This window comes from Prenolepis imparis, unplaced genomic scaffold (genome assembly GCF_030444845.1).
Source record: "Prenolepis imparis isolate NDT839.2.m4 unplaced genomic scaffold, iyPreImpa1.0 SCAF_1, whole genome shotgun sequence".
In the NCBI taxonomy this organism is placed as follows: Eukaryota; Metazoa; Arthropoda; class Insecta; order Hymenoptera; family Formicidae; genus Prenolepis; species Prenolepis imparis.
In genome coordinates, this window is record NW_028141159.1 from 22,435,151 (window position 1) to 22,456,671 (window position 21,521).

Sequence of the window (21,521 nt, forward strand, 5' to 3'; positions counted from 1 at the left end):
AGAGAGAATTTTCTCTTAGAATTTACCCTGAAAATCATGGTAATCGTGGGACAATATGCTATATTACAATAAAATATAAAATATATGTTTGATTAATTTTACTATGCAGTTTAGTAAAATTAATCAAATATTTTATTGTAATAGATATTATTATTTTTATTGATAAATATTAATCAGAGAAATTCTCATAAAATTCTTTCCATACCATATTGTTCCACGATTATCGTGATTTTCAGGGTAAATTCTAAGAGAAAATTCTCTCATTGTCAGTGTATATTTTGTAAAGCAATAAAAACGCGTAAGCTTTTTTCATTATTAGAATACTTATTAATTATTCATAATAATTATTAATTATTATATAGAAAAATTATTAATTATTAGAAAATTAATTATAGATGATTTCTTGAAAAGTAAAAAAATATATATACATACGTAAGCTATATATTGTAAATATTTTCTTTGTATCACATATAAAATTGATTAACTTTAAATTAAAATTCTCAAGGATATTGCGAGGCGGATTATCATGTACAATTTATTATTTCTCTCCTTGACGCGGTATTATTCAGTAATCAATACGCAATCTCTATCTAGCGATGCGAAAATACTACTTTTCCGTTAACTTTTTCCGATGCGAACATTAATTTAATCTGCGCGTACATATATTACTCTCGCGATTGATTTAGAATGGAAAATCATGCCGAAGAGGATCCCCTCGTATACACAGATGCGTTACGGATTATTCGGGAAGACCAAACGACGACAGGGATACACATCGCCCAAATTGCTTTCGAACATCAGGCGCCGCTTCGTGACGCACACGGCGTGAATTTAATACATATCATTATCGTAGCAGTTTATATATTGACGGCCCGTATAAAATACACGTGACCACCGCGATGGAGACTCCACTTTGTCGAGACGACTCCGCTTTCATTTCGCTTCGGCGCGTCCGCGAATTTTCAATACTTTTAAAAGCCCCAGCCGGTTCACCGACGCGAAAATCGACGCGAGAAGTTCACATTTTTGCGAGAATATATAAACCGTAAATATATAGTATCTGCGGAATATTTAATCAAATTGACAGCGACATTTTTCTTTATCTCTCTTGATCGAGGAATATAGGAATAATTTGTACGATATAATTTGTAAATATTCATGTGTAACGGATGTAAATGAGCAGATTTTTGCTAGATCTTGTTTTCACTTCTATACTGGATTTTGTTTATCGATATTCGATCGAAAGAAAGCACTTTCTCTAATAGTTATCGTATTTTTGCGGATTATTGCTTATGGTTTATCATTCCTCGACTAATCATATAAAATAAATATATCTAATAATTAATGTAAACTACTGAAATATATTCTACTTTTTTTCGCGTGCGCAATTTAATATTCTTGCTAGTTTAATTTAAGACAAAAATATTTCATGTATTTACGTAAAAGAAAAACCTTCAAGTTACATTTTCTTAATAAATATTCTTCTATGCTTTGCTGTCTAGTATCGCTACTATTCTCAACGCGTTATTAATCCTCGGTGTTAAAAAATCTCTGCCAGAGATTTCTAATATACATATGTTGGAAATATCATCAGGCTTTAAAGATTATAAACTTTCTAAATATTTTCTATTCTCCTTCTCCCCCTGCGTTTATTCTATTCTCATAATTTTAATACTCTTACACGTGACTCACTCTATTATATTCCTCATTCAAATAACCAGATTGTTTGAAATTTAGCTAGTTGGAATCTTTTATTTCTCGTTTACACCGTTCTCTCACGGCCTTATATACAGCGTCCTTATCTAGTGTTCTTAATAGAATCGTTTTACACGAAACTCTTTCCTCTTTTTCATCGTCGCGCACTGACAGCGTGCGATTTTCAGAATGCAGTCGAGTGTAAATATCGTCGTGAAAGCCGACTGCGAGACAGCGGTCTCTCTGACTGTCCTACCGTGATTTTCCGTTGTGTGTAATAATGCGAGAGAGAGAGAGGAGAGAAAGAGAGAGAGGAGAGAAAGAGAGAGAGAGAGAGCGCAAAGATGCGCTTAATAGATTCGCTTAATAGGTTTCGATCCCTTTGATCTTTACCTCGTTTACCCTCTTGTGCTTCTCTTTTCGAATCGCGGTTGCATTTATAGACGATTCGATAAAAAAAAACAAAAAAAACACGTTACAAAGTGCACCCAATTCTTTCCTCCTGGTATCTACGTACAATTTTGCGCGACACTTCGTATAAAGGCCAACCGCAGTCGTAAATGACGGGTCGTCAATTTTAAGCGCGCGCGCGATGATTCAGCGCGCTTTTTAAGGCCTATCGGTACGTCGACTACCGATAAGGCGCACGTCCCCTTCGTTTATTCCACTGACATCATATCCCGTAAGTGAGTTCCGCCTGGTTAGCCAGCTTGAAGACAGCGGTAGCATCATGAATTCGTCCCGAAGTAGTTTAATATTCTACTTGGTTTACATCCCGCGTATCCTTTGGCACTGTCACACGTTTATTTATTAATTTTTTATCGCGCGATTATCACCTGGCGGGAGAGGGAGGGAACCTGCAGGTATAGACTCGCGCACTCGCGACGAGGAAAATCGCGGTTTACCGCGGATTTGTCACTCCTGGACAGCGAATGGCGTCGAGAAACGGTGAAACGCGGCGAGAGGCTCGCTCTATCGCGGTTTCAGCTTGACTGAGCTGGATGTTCACGTCGGGACACCGTCGTCGAGCGGCTGACTTGGATGTATACCCCACCTCCGCGCAAGCTGACCGATAGATAGATAGACACGGCGACGTGACGTGACGACGATGACGACTTAGTTTCTCACAGAAACCGCGACTAGAACTCCCGACTACGCGACTATTTTACCGCTGCTGCCGAATAACTTCAAAGAAGATCCATATCGCGCTTATAAAAATACTTATTGGCTTTCCATTTAATCAATCTTTTTTTTTTGACAATGAATTTTTCGATCCTTTTTTTAATAATCAATTTTATTCGACAATGTTCTCTATTTTTTTAAATCGTTTTTAATCATATTTTTTATTTTTTTTTAAATAATTTTTTGGAACTCTTCTCTGTTATAATTATAATATATAATATTTGATTATATTATAATATTATAATATAATTATAATTATAACTCTTCTTTATTTGAATCATCGCTATTAATGACACTTGCTCGGCGAGAAAAATTTGGCGCCAAACGAAACGATCTGCGGCCTGAAAATAGGACCTCTATGAAATCATCGTCCACCGAAATTAAATTACGTAATCCGCGATTAGCGATTCGAATTTTTATCCGCATCAAAAATACGTCCTTAAAAAAAAAAATATTAAAATATTTTTATATTAATCGAACTGCACAGAGACGAGAATAAATATTTCCTTCCACTTGTTGCGTCAATTTCGATTCGATTTACATTGGTATATTACTCGGTAACTGTCGAATTACATATATCTTACATGGTTGTCGCTAGATTTTACTCCTGTCTTTCAACGACGACTCGATATTTTAACTTACAAAACACGCCGGCGTGACGTTTTCCATTTGCTTTCTCGTCGAGATGGTCAGCCGAGGAACTTTCGCTCATTGTTAGCTGACGTTGTTACGCTTCGATTCACGATCGCGTCTCGAGGCTATTTATAATTTCGGCTATTGTCATCGATCGACACAAGCTACACAAGAAAAATATTTATTATAGAAAAAAATAGCGAAAATTCTTTCCGATTATGCAACGAATGAAAATTCCCACGGTATACAAAGCAAACGGAAATTATAAATTGTCTCGCGCGACCGGAATTCATCATTTTATCACTTTACTCGATCCAGATAAATGGTAGATATCGAAGTTTCGCCGAAACACTTGAATAGCTTATTTTCCCATAATTGTGTTTTCGTCGTATAGACGTCATAGAGATGTTATTAAACGAAATACCGATAACGATTTCTCACTTCGCGTTTATGTAAACCGCAGAATTTTCGCCCGTTAACGAATGCCGCAACATCGAAAACATTTTTTTCGATTTTGCGGTTTTACGTAATAATAATGTGTAATATAAAAGTTAAATGACGGCTAAGTTTTACGCGAAAGTAATATAAAACCGAATAATATTTATCGATCCGTGACAGCGAATATCTTCAAAGTGCTGCAACCGTTCAAATTCAAAGCGTTGACGTTATGAAATTCTCCTTTCATCGTATATTAAATTCCTATTTATATCAAGCAATTAACTCAATTCTATAAATATTTTATTTGTTTTTATTTTTTATTATACAATTTTTATAATTATTATATCTATATCATGAGATATTGATAAGAATTGTTTTTATCACGCTATGATATAATCTTTATTTCTTGCGATTATTATCAGTCATTCTTGTGTTATCATTATTTTGTATTTTGTATTTTCTATAATTCTTTACCATATTATACTTCAGTATTTTTCATAATTATTGAATCGAGCGTAATAAAAATTGTAATAAAAAATTTTATTACGATATGATATAATCCCGTATATTTTTTACGGTTACGACTATTACGAAATCGCAGCAATGCGATAAAATTTAGTGAAATTTCGCTCGAATATATATGTTCGACTCGAACAAGTGACAGAATATTTGTCATCTTTTGCACGTATCGTACAGTCTAACTCGCGCTGTCCATGTTAAAACGTTAATGAATGTTTTGGTAAGTGCGAATGGTTTATGTCACGTTCCGAGATATACTCGTCATGAGACGAGTGATTTCGCGGGGCAAAGTTCCAACATCTAAGCCAGCAGAAGAGAATGTAAAAAGCCTAAAAAATCATTCTCTCTCGCAGAAACCTACAAAAATTCAGAATCAGAGAAAGATGCTTATTTTCAGGACGAATTAAAAAAAATAAATAGATCTACGTGTCTATAATTTCTATTATAATACAATTTTGTTTAAATTCAGAATTATTTTTTTCTACAGAATAATATAGATATTTTTAACGTTTATAAAGAAATTTTTATCTGAAAAAAAACAAAACAAACTGTTCGTGCGTATGTGACATTTTTGTATTTTCAATCTTGTTATCATAATGTAAACTTTGTTATACTTCTTTCTCGTTTCAATAATAAACAAAAATAATCGTCTTCTGGATTTTATTTCAAAATTTTATTTTTTTTAATCATCAAAAATTACCGAACTTGCCCCTTTTACGTCAAAATCGATAAATTTCGACTTACACCCATCCGCTTTACGAGTCCAGAGTTCTTGACACGGTGTCGCGCGGTCGTCACTTTATATAACGAGTACCGATTAGCTCGTACCAGGCGGAGACGGTTTGTCATTGCACAAGAGAGAAAGAGAAAGAGAAAGAGAGAGAGGAAAAGAGAAAAGAGAGAGGGACGAATCAAGAATATATTCCGGAAAACGGAGAAATAAAGACGGAGCATACATATATGTATACAGACAGATAAGGTGCGCCTGAAGAAGAAGGAACGAGGGAGGTCAGCCGAAGGTGAGGAGAGGCCGGGAACGAAAGAGATCGCGTTCGACTTTCGCTTTAGACCGGAGTGTGTCTTCAACCTGACGAGGGGAGCATATATACGCTCGATTCGCAGCGATGGGACCAACAGGATACATACGACCGTGTGTGTCTGAATTGCATTGCACTTATGCTCGGGTAACCCGCGCTCGAGAGGCTAATACAAACACTGCGCCGGAACGGTAACGAGTGGATTGAATGTACACCGATGCGGTGCATCCATTACTGCGAAGAAGAGCACGAAGAGGAAAAATGCCACGGGATAAAATTCTCTTTGAGAATTTTCTCAGTGTGCTTTTATTACGTAATTTTATTTACATTTTAAAGAAAAAAATATTAATTATATCAAATATGTCGCATATTATTATTTCGCGCAAATTAATTATTATATTACAATATATATATAATTAATATTATTAATAATATATATATTATATATAAAATAATATTATTAATATTATATATATACAATATATATATATATTAAATTAAAAGGATATTAATTATATCAAATACGTCACATATTATTACATAATATACCTATAATTAATATTATTAATAATATAATATATATAACATATAATTAATATTATTATTATATATTATATATAATATAAAATAATATTAATATTACTTTTCAATTCATCGATTAATCAATCGCATTATGCGATTGGTCAATTAATGAATTTAAAAAACTCGCCATATATTATAATATATATAATATATTATAATATAAATTATATATGTATATAATATTTTTAAAAATCCATTTTTTCTCTTTTTAATTAATCTGAAATTGCCATTTTGAATTTATGCATATGTATATATACTATTTGCATTTGAATTTTCCCCAAAATATAATTTTTCTCTCACATTTTAAAATCCTCGTTAGAACGAAAATATTGATACATTTCGTTGTTATATACATATAACAATATATATAATATATATATATATATATAATTAATATTATATATAAAATATAATATTAATTAAATTTGATAATTTAAATTTTCCACCAAAAATAATTTTTCTCTCACATTTTAAAACCCCCGTTGAAACGGGAACGTTGATACATATTTGGTTGTCGAGGATGTCGCGGGGGTTTATTAGAGGACCGATATAAATACGCAACTGACGCAACAATGTGTTATTAGGCGGTGGATATTAATTATACGCGGGATTAATACGCGGCGCGTATTAAATTTACGGCAAACAAGTCATCGCTATAAATTGAGATGCGTCGAGATAAGAAGGTAATTTCTCGAGTTTAATGATCGTAAATTTGCGAGTTGCTCTCCGAGCTTGCCGAGCATCAACAAAATCAGTATTTAGGACTATGGTGCGCGGAGGAAACTACTCTCACCGAGAAGTTAATCGCTCCCTCGCACCTCACCGTGTCGATTTCGCAGCATCGCGGACTCGAGATGTGGCTTTTAATACGATCACTTAACCGGTCCGGCGATTCACCGGCGAGAGATTTTCATTTTCGACCTCACGAATCGCGATGAACATAAATATCGTGCGTCAAAAAGACTCCACACTTTAATTTGGCGCAAACGACTTAAATCCCTATTAGTATTTGAACGTATATCTTTTTTTTTTTTGAATCTTTTAACGCACAAATCTCTTATCGTTTCAATACAAAATTAATTTTTTACAGCGGCAAGTCTTTTATATTGTGTATTACAAGAATGAGGTGCAAAAAAATGCTTGAAAATTCAACGAGTTGCTCAGCGTCTAGCTTGGAAATAAAGGATTAATTAGATTGTGATTCAATCAAGTGTGTTTCATGCGCTATTTGTCTATATATTATTGTTCAATATATTAGCCGTGCTACTGCATTCGCAGTGCAAATATTGCGTGAAAATAAGGTGCCATTAATCAAACCGCGAAAACGATTTGATATTTATTGTTATAAACTCCGTAATGCAGGCAATCAATTTCCATTGCAGAGTGTGCGATCAGATATAGACGTAAGAAGTTCAAGTACCGGTATAGATGGATGGAAATCGAGGTCGACTACTGCTAAAGCAGTACCTACTCGAGGTAGAGATAATACAACATCACTCGCCTAACCGACTTGGCTCGTTCACGTTGGCGGAAAAGTTTCTCGGTATAGGAGCAGACTTGAAATTGGAAATTTGCGCGCTGATTATAAAGTCGATCGCTCCGATAGGGAGCTCCGATATCTCACGAATCTCACATTCGAACGGTGAAAGTTATATATACCGATAACGCGTAATTTTTCCTCCCTTTTCTTTTTTGCATATTGATTTCATTCGCGGTTCAACCAACCACACATCCGGAATATTAGACGTAGAGGTTTGTATATAAGGTTTTTCTTGTTGAAGAAAATTGAAACGAGTTATCTATACTTTCTTCCGCTTGAAAAAAGACTCGGTAAAAGTGTATTAGAATTGTAAATAAACAGGGAGAAGGGAAGAATTTCTTCACGAATTTCCTTATTTTTCGCATTTACGAAAATATTGTAATATATTCGAGAAAATATCGATAACATGGAAAAAAATATTAATCACCATAGCTACAGTTTAATTGGAGAATTTTCCCTTTTAGCTATACTATAGCTAAAATTAGGCATGGTAATTAAATTTCAGGTAATAGAGGGACAGCTAAAATTGAGCTATAGTGCGGCTAATATTTTTTGGGGTACATTTTAATTACCCGATTCTCGAAAAGACATGCTCGTTATATAGGTTCGCATTCTTCCGCCGATGTGAAAATATTCTCAAGCTGGCCGCAAGTCAACGGACGCTTTTAGCTCTTTCCAGTCGGTCGCTCGACATTCTCTCTTTTGACATCGAAATAGACTGCGCGACCGCGCTTGTACGCGGGTACATCGGGTATATATCTACTTCGCGAGAAACAATAATCGGTCGAATTATAGACTTAGTTCTCTACTCTTTGAACAGCCGAATTTTTCGTTCCCCTCTATACGTGATCATAAAATTTACAACTTTTTTAATACTTTCCTGGCGTTATTAATGTATGTACATAATGATGAATAAAAATATACATACGCGATTATCGCGTAGAGATCCGCAACAATGTGAACACCTCGAGATAAGATTATTTTTTTTCGTTTCGCTATTAAAATGCGGCGCCTTTTTTTCACGCGATCCACTTGACTCGCGGACTATGAACGTATTCAGATGCGGCGTCTACAATTAGCACATTAACGAACGGCTTATGCATGTCTATCCACAAGCACGCTCGGTATATCCGGTGCGATACATCAGGTAAAACTGTTCTACTTCTGAGAAAAAGACAGGGAAAAAAATATATAATATATTCGTGTAATGCGTAACGCGAAAAAGTCGTAAGATTCGCGATTCTCTCCGCGAGAGCCATTGTTCTCTTCGCCATGGATTACCGGCGGTATCGTTATCGCTTTTTCAGGAAGAGGATTGTGTGTCTCACTTTCTGCTCTATTATGCACTTCCTACCGACACATCGGCGCGGTTACGCGAACGAGAAGAGAACGATTCCCATGGCGTTTAATATCTCTCTTGTTTACTGCGCGCTCGGAAATTCTTTAACTATCCGTAATGTCGTTTATGAGATGCGCCAAACACCGTGTATCCCGGATCAAATTATGCGGCGTAAAGCTAAAAGAACGGTTTAATATCGAGATAATTTTTTTGTGGCGATATAATAATCTTTTATATGTGCACAGAATTTTCTCTTAGAATTTACCCTGAAAATCATGGTAATCGTGGGACAATATGATATGGAAAGAATTTTATAAGAATTTCTCTGATTAATATTTATCACAATAAAAAATAATATCTATCACAATAAAATATAAAATATGTTTAATTAATTTTACTAAAAGTAACTAGTAATAAAATTTACTAAAAGTATATGGTAAAATTAATCAAACATATTTTTAAAATTCTTTCCATATTATATTGTCCCGCGATTACCATATGATTTTCAGGGTAATTTCTAAGAGAAAATTCTCTCTGTGCGTTTATTTGAGAAAAAAAATTTCAAAACTAAACCTCGACATTTACGGATTTTTTTCTCAAACAATTTTATCGAAATTTAATTTTTAATTTAAAGTAATTTGGATCCTTTTATTATAAAGAAAAAAATAATTTTTATTTACTAATTAATATTAAAAATTAATTTACTAATTTATATTTAAAAAATTAATTTATATTAAATTTACTTAATTTTTATATTTGTCTGATGTAAAGACCTTTTAATGCATTTGATGCTTGTTCGCGATAGAGGGAACATTTCCGACACAGAATCCGACATAAGTCATCGATTCGGTTGGAGACTTTTCGATTCGATCGACAGAGGAATGTTCGCTCTCTGACGGTATAAAATAAATCCGATATTTCCAGTAATCCCTTTCGAACGTCCGTTCAACGTCACAGCTGTTCACGGCTGTGACGTCTGTGCAATTACGAGACGGCGATTTTTCGAAAGCGCAAAAGACTCTACTCCTCCTCAGGCGTACCGTTCCATTTTGCCTTCTTCGCTCGCTACATTAAACTATACAATAATAATGCATACATTACGGTGCATGCATATTGCCGTGCATTCGAGGAACAGGCGGATGGGAGAAACGACCTTGCCTATGATAGTTATGGACTGACCTAGTCCGGGTAGTACCATTCACCGCGATGCGATTACTTTACTTAGTCGTGCCTCGCAAAGTTGCGTTTTATGTTGCCGATCGCCGCCGCAAGGATCTCGACTAGGAAACTTCGCTCGACAGTGTTATTGTTTTGCAGATATGTTATATACATATACAGGATGTACCTAAATAAGTGCGAAAAATTTTAGGAGATGATTCTTTGTCGAAAATTAAGGGGGGTTTCTTATATAAACATATACTTTTATATCCCTCCCTGAGGAGTTACACTTTTCCAAAAAGGGAGGTAAAAATTAAGTTTTTATTTTTTTTTCTCAAATTTCAGACAAATTAAAAAAATGGAAACTTGGTGGATATTTATTAATATTTTTTTTATCTTCCTGTATCGTTATAAGGGGATGAAACTAACAACCCCTATTGAATTTTTAATTCCTCAGGGAGGAATATAAGAGTATATGTTCATATATAAGAAACCCTCCTAAATTTTCGACAAAGAATTAACTCCTAAAATGTTTCGTACTTATTTAGATACACCCTGTATATATGACGCTTGTTTTCGGCCGATTCGATTTTCCCTCGACGAAAAACACTGTCGCTCACAGCTTTCGAGTAATTATCGTTGCCGACACACCGTAGCTAATTCTCGGTAATTAAAATGGCAATTGCACGCTTACGCGGGAACGAAGACAAAGTGTCAACAGCACGCACTATTCTAACTTCTAATTACCGCGCTCTCTGCGTAAACTAGCTCTTCCTGCCATACTACTACTATTAGTATATTTCGTAATTAATAATAATACGTGAGTGCTAAATGTGGCAGCGATCAAAGTGACCTCAACGACCACGAGTCTAGACGCTCATTATCGATGAGCTATCACATAGAAAATGGCTGCTAATATAGCAATTAAAATTTTTATTAACTCAACCATATAAATCGTGGAGCTATAATTATATGCTAACTAATCCGCGCAAATTTATGACGTGCAATAAAATATCTTCGATACGTCATTCTTAATAGAAACCATCTTGCGAAATGCGATGTTTGACGTTTTAAATAATGTCTCTGCAATAACGCAGAGCTTTTAATTACGCGTTAATCTGTATCGACAGAATTCGATAGTAATCTTCACAATATATATAAATATATTATTAATTTTATATATACAGGGTGTCGATGATAATCGTGTGTATTTCTCGTGTAGGTAGAGCGGGTTAAATCAAGGAAAATTTTTTATTGTTTTGCGAGAGATTAATGAGAAATTAATTTGCAATAATTAATGAGAAGTTAATTTAAAAAGACCGGCCAATCCACGCGAATCAAAAGCTATCAAAGATAGCTTAATGTTATGCGGTTACTATAGGCGCGTGTGCGATAAAAAGCATGCATTGGGATTAATAATCAAGTTTAATTATGTATCGCGCCTAGCAACTGTGTAACAGTGGGCTCTTTTCGCTCCATATTTATATTCGCGAGGATTGGCCAATCTTTTTTAATTAATTTCTAATTAATTATTGCGAAGATCGCAAAATGGATACAGACTTTCCTACGATTATTATCGGAAACCCTATATGTATAGGTATATATATATATTTAATTATATATATATATATATATATATACATATATTTAAATATATATTATATATTTTTAAATATATTGCGAGATTTTGCGCTCGTAAAAAAAATTTCTATACGGCTGTTATCAATTTTACTTTCACCTCACATTTCACATTCACTCGCGCGTATCTAAGTATATGTGAACACTAAAAAATGTAAAAGAGTTTAATATGTACCTGTAATGAGCCCTCTTATAACAACACATTGAGAAACAACACATTGCGTCCAACATAAACGATCGAAAATTGTCGAATGTCCGCGAGAATTATACGGTATAATGATCACAGCGATACTTAAGACCGATAGCAACAATGGCAATCTTGCGGACCCATTATCTTATCTCTCGTATATCATTATATGCTTACGATAGGGTCATGTACGTAAAAAGAAGAGACACCGTGAAACGATCGAATCGATCTTTCGCCTGTATACGAATTCGATATTAAAACGTTAGATTGATAGAAATAATATGTCATAATTATATATAGAATAGACTTAATGAGGGAAGTATATCTTATCATTAACTTCACGTAATCTTAATCCTCCCTCATAAAAATTTATCTGATAGAAAGATTAATCAGCATCAATACTAAACTATGCGCACGAAATTTATTTAAACATATATATTTATTTTGTTTTATATAAAATTATAATATTAATATATAATATTAATATTATATATCTTATATATATTAATATGTGTATTTTTTAATACATAAATTTTATTATTTTGGGAAGTCGAAATGTAAATTAATATTGTCCGATATTTTATGACACAGCTGACAGTGATAAGCGCAATATTTTCGCATGTACATGTTTTCAGTCAATTATACACCCACCAGATTCCCTATTCTTCCCCCGCTGTGACGTAATCTAAGTCATTATCGAGCGAAGATTCCGCGAAAGCGAAACGACATATATATTTTATATCCCTTCTGTCACCGATCTGTTATCGACCACTACTCTACTACGACCCGGCGGTAATCAATAACAGTAATCTTCATATAGTACAACACGTATTATGCGTATCGTACCGTGACGATTTCGTGACGTATGACGACCATGAGAGGGTGTTGTACGCATGTATCCCCGTCGGAGTCATAAAACAGATCGATATAAGAAAAAACAGTGCGGAGAACGAACGCCCTCGTAAAACCCTCGTACTTCGTATTTTTTTCGCGAAAAAAATTTTTAAAAAAGACCAACGATGTAGCGCGACGAATATCAGCGACGCTAAACTCTCCGAGACGTTCCATTTCGCACGCTAGAGCGAAAGCTCCGTTGAATATATTCTTCACGTTCCCTGTTATAGCCAGTCAGTCAGTCAGTCACTCACATCGGGATCTGATTTTGTATATTTTCGAGAATTCCATCTACCCCGAATCATTCCCGAATTTAGAATTTGGACAATTCCGCGCGTGTTTTTTCGCGAAACAGACACCTACACGTCAGGGAGATTTCGCGCGGACATAATAAATAAACGACACGCGCGCGAGTCATCATCGTCGTCATCCGTGCGTGAGTCATTTCGATCGAAATTAGTGGAACGTGTGTACGGAATAGGCACGCGAGCGTCCCTATATATTAAAGAGGGCTGTTACGGCCGCCACCAACACCACCGTCAGAAATAAATGCTGAATGATTCAGAAGGGTGCGGAATCGTCGAAGGGTCGTGCGTGGGGTCGACGAAACAAACAGCAAAAAATCAATAGCGCAGTAGCCGAAACAATATGCTGGCTGCGTGTATGTAGATGCGTATATATAGTTGCATTAATTAACTGTTGTTGCGTTTTATAAATTCGAATTTTTATATTTATTGTATTCTGATAGATTCTAATAACTCGCTCTCTCTCTCTCTCTCTGCATCAGCAAATACTGTTCTACGAAAAGATCCTTGATTCGAGAATAGATTGTGGAAAAAAGTCACTTAGGTCATTAAGATTGCGTGTAAGACTCGTCCTATTTCAGGAAATCCGGTAACGGATCTCGGCCAATTGACATTGGCCCTTTTTCGCGACAAAATCCAATTGTTTCAGCCGTGCTAGAACTCGGCGAATTGGCACCGATTCAAGCTTCATTCCGTACAAGTTCTTAGAAGAGATTTGTCGCCCAGAGATTTCATTAAAGCAGGAGAATCAGATGTTTATAGTCGACTTTATTTATGTCTTTCTTTCCCAGCCAACAAACAATCCGGCGGCGAAAGAATTTCGTTCGTTTTACTCTTGGAGCGAAATTTTACGAATATCACGGATACATTCGCCGCGTTTCGAAAAATATACACGGTAAATAAAATCGAAGTGGTGGAAACATCCACGGGTAATTTGGCGATATGGCAATATGGCGGCGACGACGTGGTCTTGTGACCATTTGTGGTCGGTTCACGCTAGACCTACGTAAAGACTCGCCTTGAACGGCCATTCCCTTTAATGCTAAGTTTACCCACGTGCCCGCCTAAGTACGTAGGTAGAAATATGTCGTTAAACTGTAATGTAATTCCCGCCTCGAGATACACAATAATGCGTACTCCGGTCGTAATAAGTGAGGCCGAGAAGAAAAATGTATAATTAACGAGCCGGTCAATCTTAATCGAATGAGATATACGGTTTCTCGTGGAAACGCGTAGAAAGTACGGCTATCTCCTCTCGCGAGAGACGCCCACTTGAACAAACTGAAAGTCCCAATATGTAAGCTCGCGCATGCAAAACCACACGATAATAATACTATTGCATTTGTATTCGAATTTGTATTGGAAATGCATTCTGTATAAAAAATCAGGCACACACTTGGCAACATCACACGATTATCTATTTTTCCATAAAAAAAATAAAAATAGCTTTCTGTAAAAATATATCTAATTCTACACAGAGAGAATTTTCTATTAGAATTCACCCTGAAAATCATGGTAATCGTGGGATAATATATGATATGGAAAGAATTTTGAGAATTTCTCTATTAATCAAATTAATGTTTTATATTTTATTGTGATAGATATTATTTTATTGTGATAACTATTAATCAGAGAAGTTCTCAAAATTCTTTCCATACCATATTGTCCCACGATTACCATGATTTTCAGGATAAATTTTAAGAGAAAATTCTCTCAGTGTATGCAAACTATTTTATATTAAAAAATTGAGATAAATACAAATTATAATATACGTCGTGTGATGAGAGAAGAAAATCATTTCGTGATTTGCGCAAAGGGAATACGAGTAAGTTCTCGGGTTTGTTATGATGGTCTCTGGAGGAGAATAACGCGACGTCGTGAAAAATGCAAGATTGTCATTTACGAGAAATAAGGTCACCGTGTTACAATATACAACGCATCGGATAATTGCAACACCTGGTGATGTAGCAAAAGTAGTAGTAGTAGTATAGTATACATCGCCGATTTACGTCGAGGTTTATCCGGTGATTGCGCGATCCTTGCGCCGATTCAGCATACTTTGCATTCCAACCGCAAGGTCGCACCACCATTCACAACTCTTGTCGTGACGTTACCCATGCAAATTTGCATCTCGATGCACTCTCGTGCACACCGGGCGCGCGTGGGCGGCCCGAGAGTGCACTCGGCCTGAACGGTATTTTATTTTCGCGGGTGGCGCGGCTATAAAGAGTCGGGACACTCGCAGATATCGAGCATAAACGAATTTAAAAAAAAGATTAGAGATACAAAAAAAGAAATTCGTAAAGTCGGAGATTAATGAGAGAATTAACGTTAATCCCTTGAAAGGGAAATTTACCTGGACATTATTATTCAGCCGAAGAAGAAGCCTATCGTCTATGTCTGCTGGAGGGACCTATGACGCACACGCGTCGTTGCACTTGGCACGCGCGTGCAATCGCGTGTAACAGACGCCAAATGCACGCGTTCACACTCGCACGGTCGAAAAAACGAATTTCGCGAAGAGAAAAATGGGTAAAGAACACCTGGGGAGAAGAGAGGACGAGAGGCTGGAACGTGTGGGTGAACGGGAAGATGAGGGAGAGGAGGCGCGGCGCCGTTTTTCCGCGGTGCGCGTGAATGGGAAGAGTACACGATGTGAATCGTTAGAGGACTACTGGCATCAGCATCGCGATATAAAGGGCGTCGGGACGCCCGCGTTCGCCGAGTCTGCGCCGTCGTCACGACCAGAACGTCCCTTTGTCCCCACGAATCTCTCTCTCTCTTTCGCCCAGCGCTTCTCTCCATCTCTCTCTCAGTCAGTTTCCTCTTCCTCGTACGCAAGAGCGTCGCGACGTCGGACGTCGACGATGCGTTCGTCGCTCTCTTTCGTGAGAAAAAGAGCTACGCGTTTCTCCCTTCCCTCCCAGACTCCGAATGTCAGATCGAGATGAAAACGGTGCGTCTCTCTCCTCTCCGCGTCTCGTCATCCCCCGGAAAAGCTCTCGGGCGTACATTAATTGCCGGCTAGACGATCCTATTCGGAGTAGCGCACACGATCAATCGCGGGTATAGCTGAGTAATAAAAACGGGAGTTGAAGAGTTGAAAATTTCCATGAACTCTTGGACTTTCGATGCTACAGGCACACGTGGACGGAATCGCGACGATTGATGCATATATACATTTCTCCCTATTTGCGAAAATCGAGAACCGATGATATTGCATCGTTTTATTATAACTTTTATGTCTGTGAAAAATTTCTACACAGAGAAAATTTTCTCTTAGAATTTACCCTGAAAATTATGGTAATCGTGGGACAATATGGAATAGAAAGAATTTCATGAGAATTTTTCTTATTAATATTTATCACAATAAAAATAATAATATCTATTACAATAAAATATAAAATATGTTTGATTAATTTTACTATGCAGTTTAGTAGCAGGTTTCCATACCATATTGTCCCACGATTACCATAATTTTTAAGGTAAATTCTAATTGTAAGAGAAAATTCTCTCACAAATATATATATATATATATATATATATATATATATATATATATACACACCGATATACACTAACTCGAAATCGATTTTTCAATTTGCGCTTATATACGTCAAATGTCATATTAATTAAAAAAAGAAGAAAAAGAAAAGGGAGAATCGTTAGCTATGTATTATTTCTATATATATATATATGATAAAAAAAGAAAAAGAAGTGGACAATACATGCCTGGCACTCGCGTGACCAAAGGCATTAAGGTACTCGCGTAATTATACATCGCTACAGAGAGGACACTCCACCCTTCTCACGACCTTTTTCTGTCTCTCTCACTCTCTCTTTCCCTCGTTTCAACCCCGCACAATTCTCAAAACCAAAAGCAACCGGCGTCACTTCTGTTGCAACTACATACAGTAATTTCTGCCCACGTCGAATGTGAAAACAAATGAATTGTTATAGTTGCTGCTACAAAGGTAAACCGCGAGACGGTTCTTGCACATTCAATGAAAAATAACTATTATAAGTATTATACAGAATGATAATATAAAATAACTATTAACAGAATGATAATATAGTTATAAAATAACTATTGTACAGAATGAGACATCAAAGCGAAAAAGAGGGATTTAAATAAAAATTAAAAACACGGACTAAAACAAAAAATGAATAAAATAAAAAATAAATAAAATAAAAAATAACGAGGATATAATACAGAATAAGACATCGGAGCAAAGAAAAGGAGGGATTTAAATAAAAATAAAAAACGTGGAATAAAATAACGTCTTAATGAATCGTCGAGATTAAATCGAGTTGCCGCAGAAAATATCTTTTATTTATTTTGTAAATGTAATAATGATTATTTGCTATTTTTTTATATAAGCAGATATTATACACTGAGAGAATGTTCTCTTAGAATTTATTCTGAAAATCATGGTAATCGTGGGACAATATAGTATGGAAAGAATTTTATGAGAATTTCTTTAATTAATATTTATCACAATAAAAATAATATCTATTACAATAAAATATAAAATATGTTTGATTAATTTTACCATGCAGTTTAGTAAAATTAATTAAACATGTTTTATATTTTATTGTAATAGATATTATTATTTTTATTGTGATAAATGATAAATATTAATCAGAGAAATTCTCATAAAATTCTTTCCATATCATATTGTCTCACGATTACCATGATTTTCAGGATAAATTCTAAGAGAAAATTCTCTCAGTGTATAGATATATTGAATTATCTCATATTATTAATTTTTCCTCTCCGCATGGAGTTGCAACGCGCTATTGTTAGCGAGACGGGGCAATCACACAGGCAAGTATCGATTTTATAGCGTCAATGAAACTGCAAGAACTGTTCTATTCAGCAACTTTGCCATATACCATATATACGGCGTATATCTGCCGCAGATAGAAATCGACGCTTCAGTTCGCGTATTGTATAAACGCCGCAAGTTTCTGTTTTTGCAGAACACGCATACATATACATGCATATATTGCGGACATGTGCATGTTACGATATAAACCCAGCATTCAGACACGCAATACGACGAGAGAATCCAACGATTTATCACACTTGTCTCTTTATAGTTTCGCTACCGTTTCGATTGTCAATAACTCGCGTCTCGAGTTTGAGAAGCTGGTCGTAAACTGCAGGATGTCCGGTGAAAATGAAAGATAAGGAAAGGCGCGATTAATGCGCCGAAATAAAAAAAGACCTTCCTTATAATAAAAAGCGTCACGACGCGAATAGTTCCCAGGAGAGACGAGAAGAAATATGGGCTCTTTTTCTCCTCCGGAGATACAAATGAATAGCGCGATCTTATTTTCCGGTTCATTTTTTGACGGAATTTTTTTTTCTTGCTCGAGAAGCAGTCGCTAATATAGGTACTTAATACATATGTCAAAACATTGAACAAAATTTTCACGTGAGAAAAATTCTTTTATACAGTTAGAAAAAATATACAGTTTTTATCAGTAAGTATTCACGCACAATAATATATAAATACACGTCGCCGCATTTGACCGGCTATTTACGGAATAGTCGATACACGTGCCCCGTCGTATCGATACACGATTTCACATCATGTTGATTACATTAGCGGCGAGAAAGAGAGAGATAGGGTCCTTATAAGTCCTTATAAGTGTTTATCAACCGCGGTCGTCGAAGCGTCTATATCACTATACTCGAATTGGAGCGTTCCAGATTCGCGCGCCACATTTTATATACCCGACTAGCGAGCCAAAATATCCTATATGTACTCTCTCAATCAGTAATCGATATATAGTAGCGACCCCGTTGCAATATTTCGGCCAAAAGACGAACGGCAGCTTTGTGAGAGACCCGCGATCCATTTAACCCGCAACACATCGGGCTGTTAAATCTAGCCTTATATGTGGCATGAATCCTCGTGGCATGGAATATAAAAGTAACGCGGTAAAGCTCGTTGTGCTTCAGTGTGATTCTCTCTGCACGCGATGTCTGAAGAATTTATACTACAAAATCCTGAGCACTTCACAATAGACATGAAAGTCACTGTAGCGAATTATCTCAAAATTATACTGTCGCGAATAATTATAAATGTATATAAAATTTCTTAAATTATTAATATATTTTTCTTTACTCTTATCAATTTAATATGGCAGAATTAGAGTGCACTGGATTTAAATCCCAAAAATAAACTGAACTTTATACAGAGAGAATTTTCTCTTAGAATTTATCCTGAAAATCGTGGTAATCGTAGGACAATATGATATGAAAAAAATATTATGAGAATTTTTCTGATTAATATTTATCACAATAAAAAATAATATCTATCACGATAAAATATGTTTGATTAATTTTACCAAAAGTATAGTAAAATTTATTAAAAGTATGGTAAAATTAATTAAACATATTTTTAAAATTCTTTCCATACCACATTGTTCCACGATTACAATGATTTTCAGGATAAATTCTAAGAGAAAATTCTCTCTGTGTATCTTTACAAAACTCTAGTTCTCCTGTTTATGATATAATAATCTTTTTTCATGATTTTACTATAATAATTCTAGTTTATTACTTTTTTAATCTTATTTATCATATATTTACTATAATTAATAATAAATAAATTAATCAATTTTTTCTCCAAGGACATTTAATTGAATTTTAATTTGAACTATTACATCTATAATTATTTTACTTTTTATTACTATTTCTTCAATTAAAATTGTATAGAAAAAAAATATTTTCAGATGAAAATATTTAAAAAAAATTATTTGTTTACATTCTTATATAGTTGTCTATAACAAAAAAAAAAAAAAAAAAAAAGGTAAGCACGTGTATAACTGACTAGGTAGCATATTGAATAAAAATATAGTGTGACACATATCTTGTTCCGCGAAGAGTCTTACAATCTGACATTAAAAGTCTAATGCATACGGACATCTGTATGATACACATAGGAACATCTGTATATGATTTAGTCGCAGAAAGAGGGAACGAAGCAGCGCAACCGTGTGCCCCATTTCCATATTTAAATCATCGTCCATCTCAGACACTCGCCCAGAGATTCGAGACATTGTAGTCACGCGACATGGCCGGGAAATCGGTCCATTCTATCGATTGTCAGGCGCTATTTCCGCCCGCGCAGCAACATCGTACGATATGATATAACTCGGACCGTCGCCGCCTCGATATACTCGAAGAGATACCTTGAGAAGTGCACGGAAGAGAGGGCAATGACGTAAAAATTCTCTGCACGTGTCAAATAACGTGGCGTGTCGGTTCCGCGTGCAATTTGCATTTTTAGTCCTTCATACGTCGATGCTCGCGGAGACTCGAGACTTCCGTTTATCGACCTTTCGACATCAGAGATATGTTTCGATCGGTGCACGCGTGCTTTATCTATCTATTCAGACCGCGGTTTCGAAAGAACACGCTACTTCTCCTCCTTCTTCTAAGACATAAAGAGAGCTCTAGGAGAGTTTAAAAGTATTGGTAGACGGGGAAGAAGCTTTTTTAGATTTAGACTCTCTAGTCCGTGTGGTCTACCGGCTATCTATAGAAGCGCATAAGTGAATCGGAGTCCATAGAGATCTCTCTTTCTCTCCAGACTCCGACATCCGATCCGTTTTAGATATAAATAGTAAGATCTCGAGCGCATGGAAAATTTTGCATGAAACAGATTTCCCTTGAACTTTCAATTCGCTCATTCACGGTGGCATGTTTATCTCAATCTAGGTACATCTATCTGAGCGCCACTGGGCAGCTACAAGACGATGATTTCATACACATATATTTCGAGCTACCTTGCGAAGTAGTGACAGTAACAAGACAGTGATGCTCCGTTGTTGATGGCGAGCAACAACCTTGGCCGAAATGCCGAACCTGCTTTATCTGGTAATGCAATCACCAAAAAAATTGTTTTCTTGAAATGCATACTTAATAAGTCTTCTTAATAGATATTCTTAATGAATAAAGATATTTTCATCTTTGGAATATCCTCTTAAATTGAGAATATATTCTTAATTTTTTTTGCAATTTCCAGCGCCGCAATAAATAAATATAATAAATTAATAATAAATTTAAAATAAAAATTAATAAAATAAAATTATTTAAATTATTTAAATTTATAATAAATTTATAAGTTTATCAATTAATATTAAAAATAATAATATAATAAGCAAAAATGTGTATTTAACTATAGTCAAATACATAAAAAATATAAAAAATATTCAATTATATGTGTAACATTTAAATATACATGTAATAAATAACAAATGTCCATTTGTAAGATTGTTTTTTGTTATCACGATTAATAATTTCAATAATACACTGATAAAAAAACATCCCATTAAGTATATATATTCTTGCATGTTA

The 21,521-nt window shown here is 35.2% G+C and overlaps 1 protein-coding gene across 7 annotated transcripts in view; it reads right to left on the reverse strand.

Moving 5' to 3' along the window:
• Positions 1-21,521, reverse strand: part of Siz (Brefeldin-resistant Arf-GEF family protein schizo) — a 53,612-nt gene that overhangs the window by 24,341 nt on the left and 7,750 nt on the right. For 2 of the 7 annotated variants that reach the window (XM_083038412.1, XM_083038407.1), the window contains exon 1: positions 2,089-2,931. The exons of 1 other annotated variant lie outside the window; for it this stretch is intronic. Coding sequence is in view for 1 of the 6 variants with exons in the window: in XM_083038480.1 (XP_082894606.1) it covers positions 15,504-15,511 (8 nt within the window). In the remaining 5 variants the exon portion in view is untranslated. Of the gene's footprint in view, positions 1-2,088; positions 2,932-15,503; positions 15,809-21,521 lie in introns of those variants that run through there. 4 more of the 7 variants (XM_083038480.1, XM_083038451.1, XM_083038433.1 and 1 more) reach the window with 4 other exon arrangements.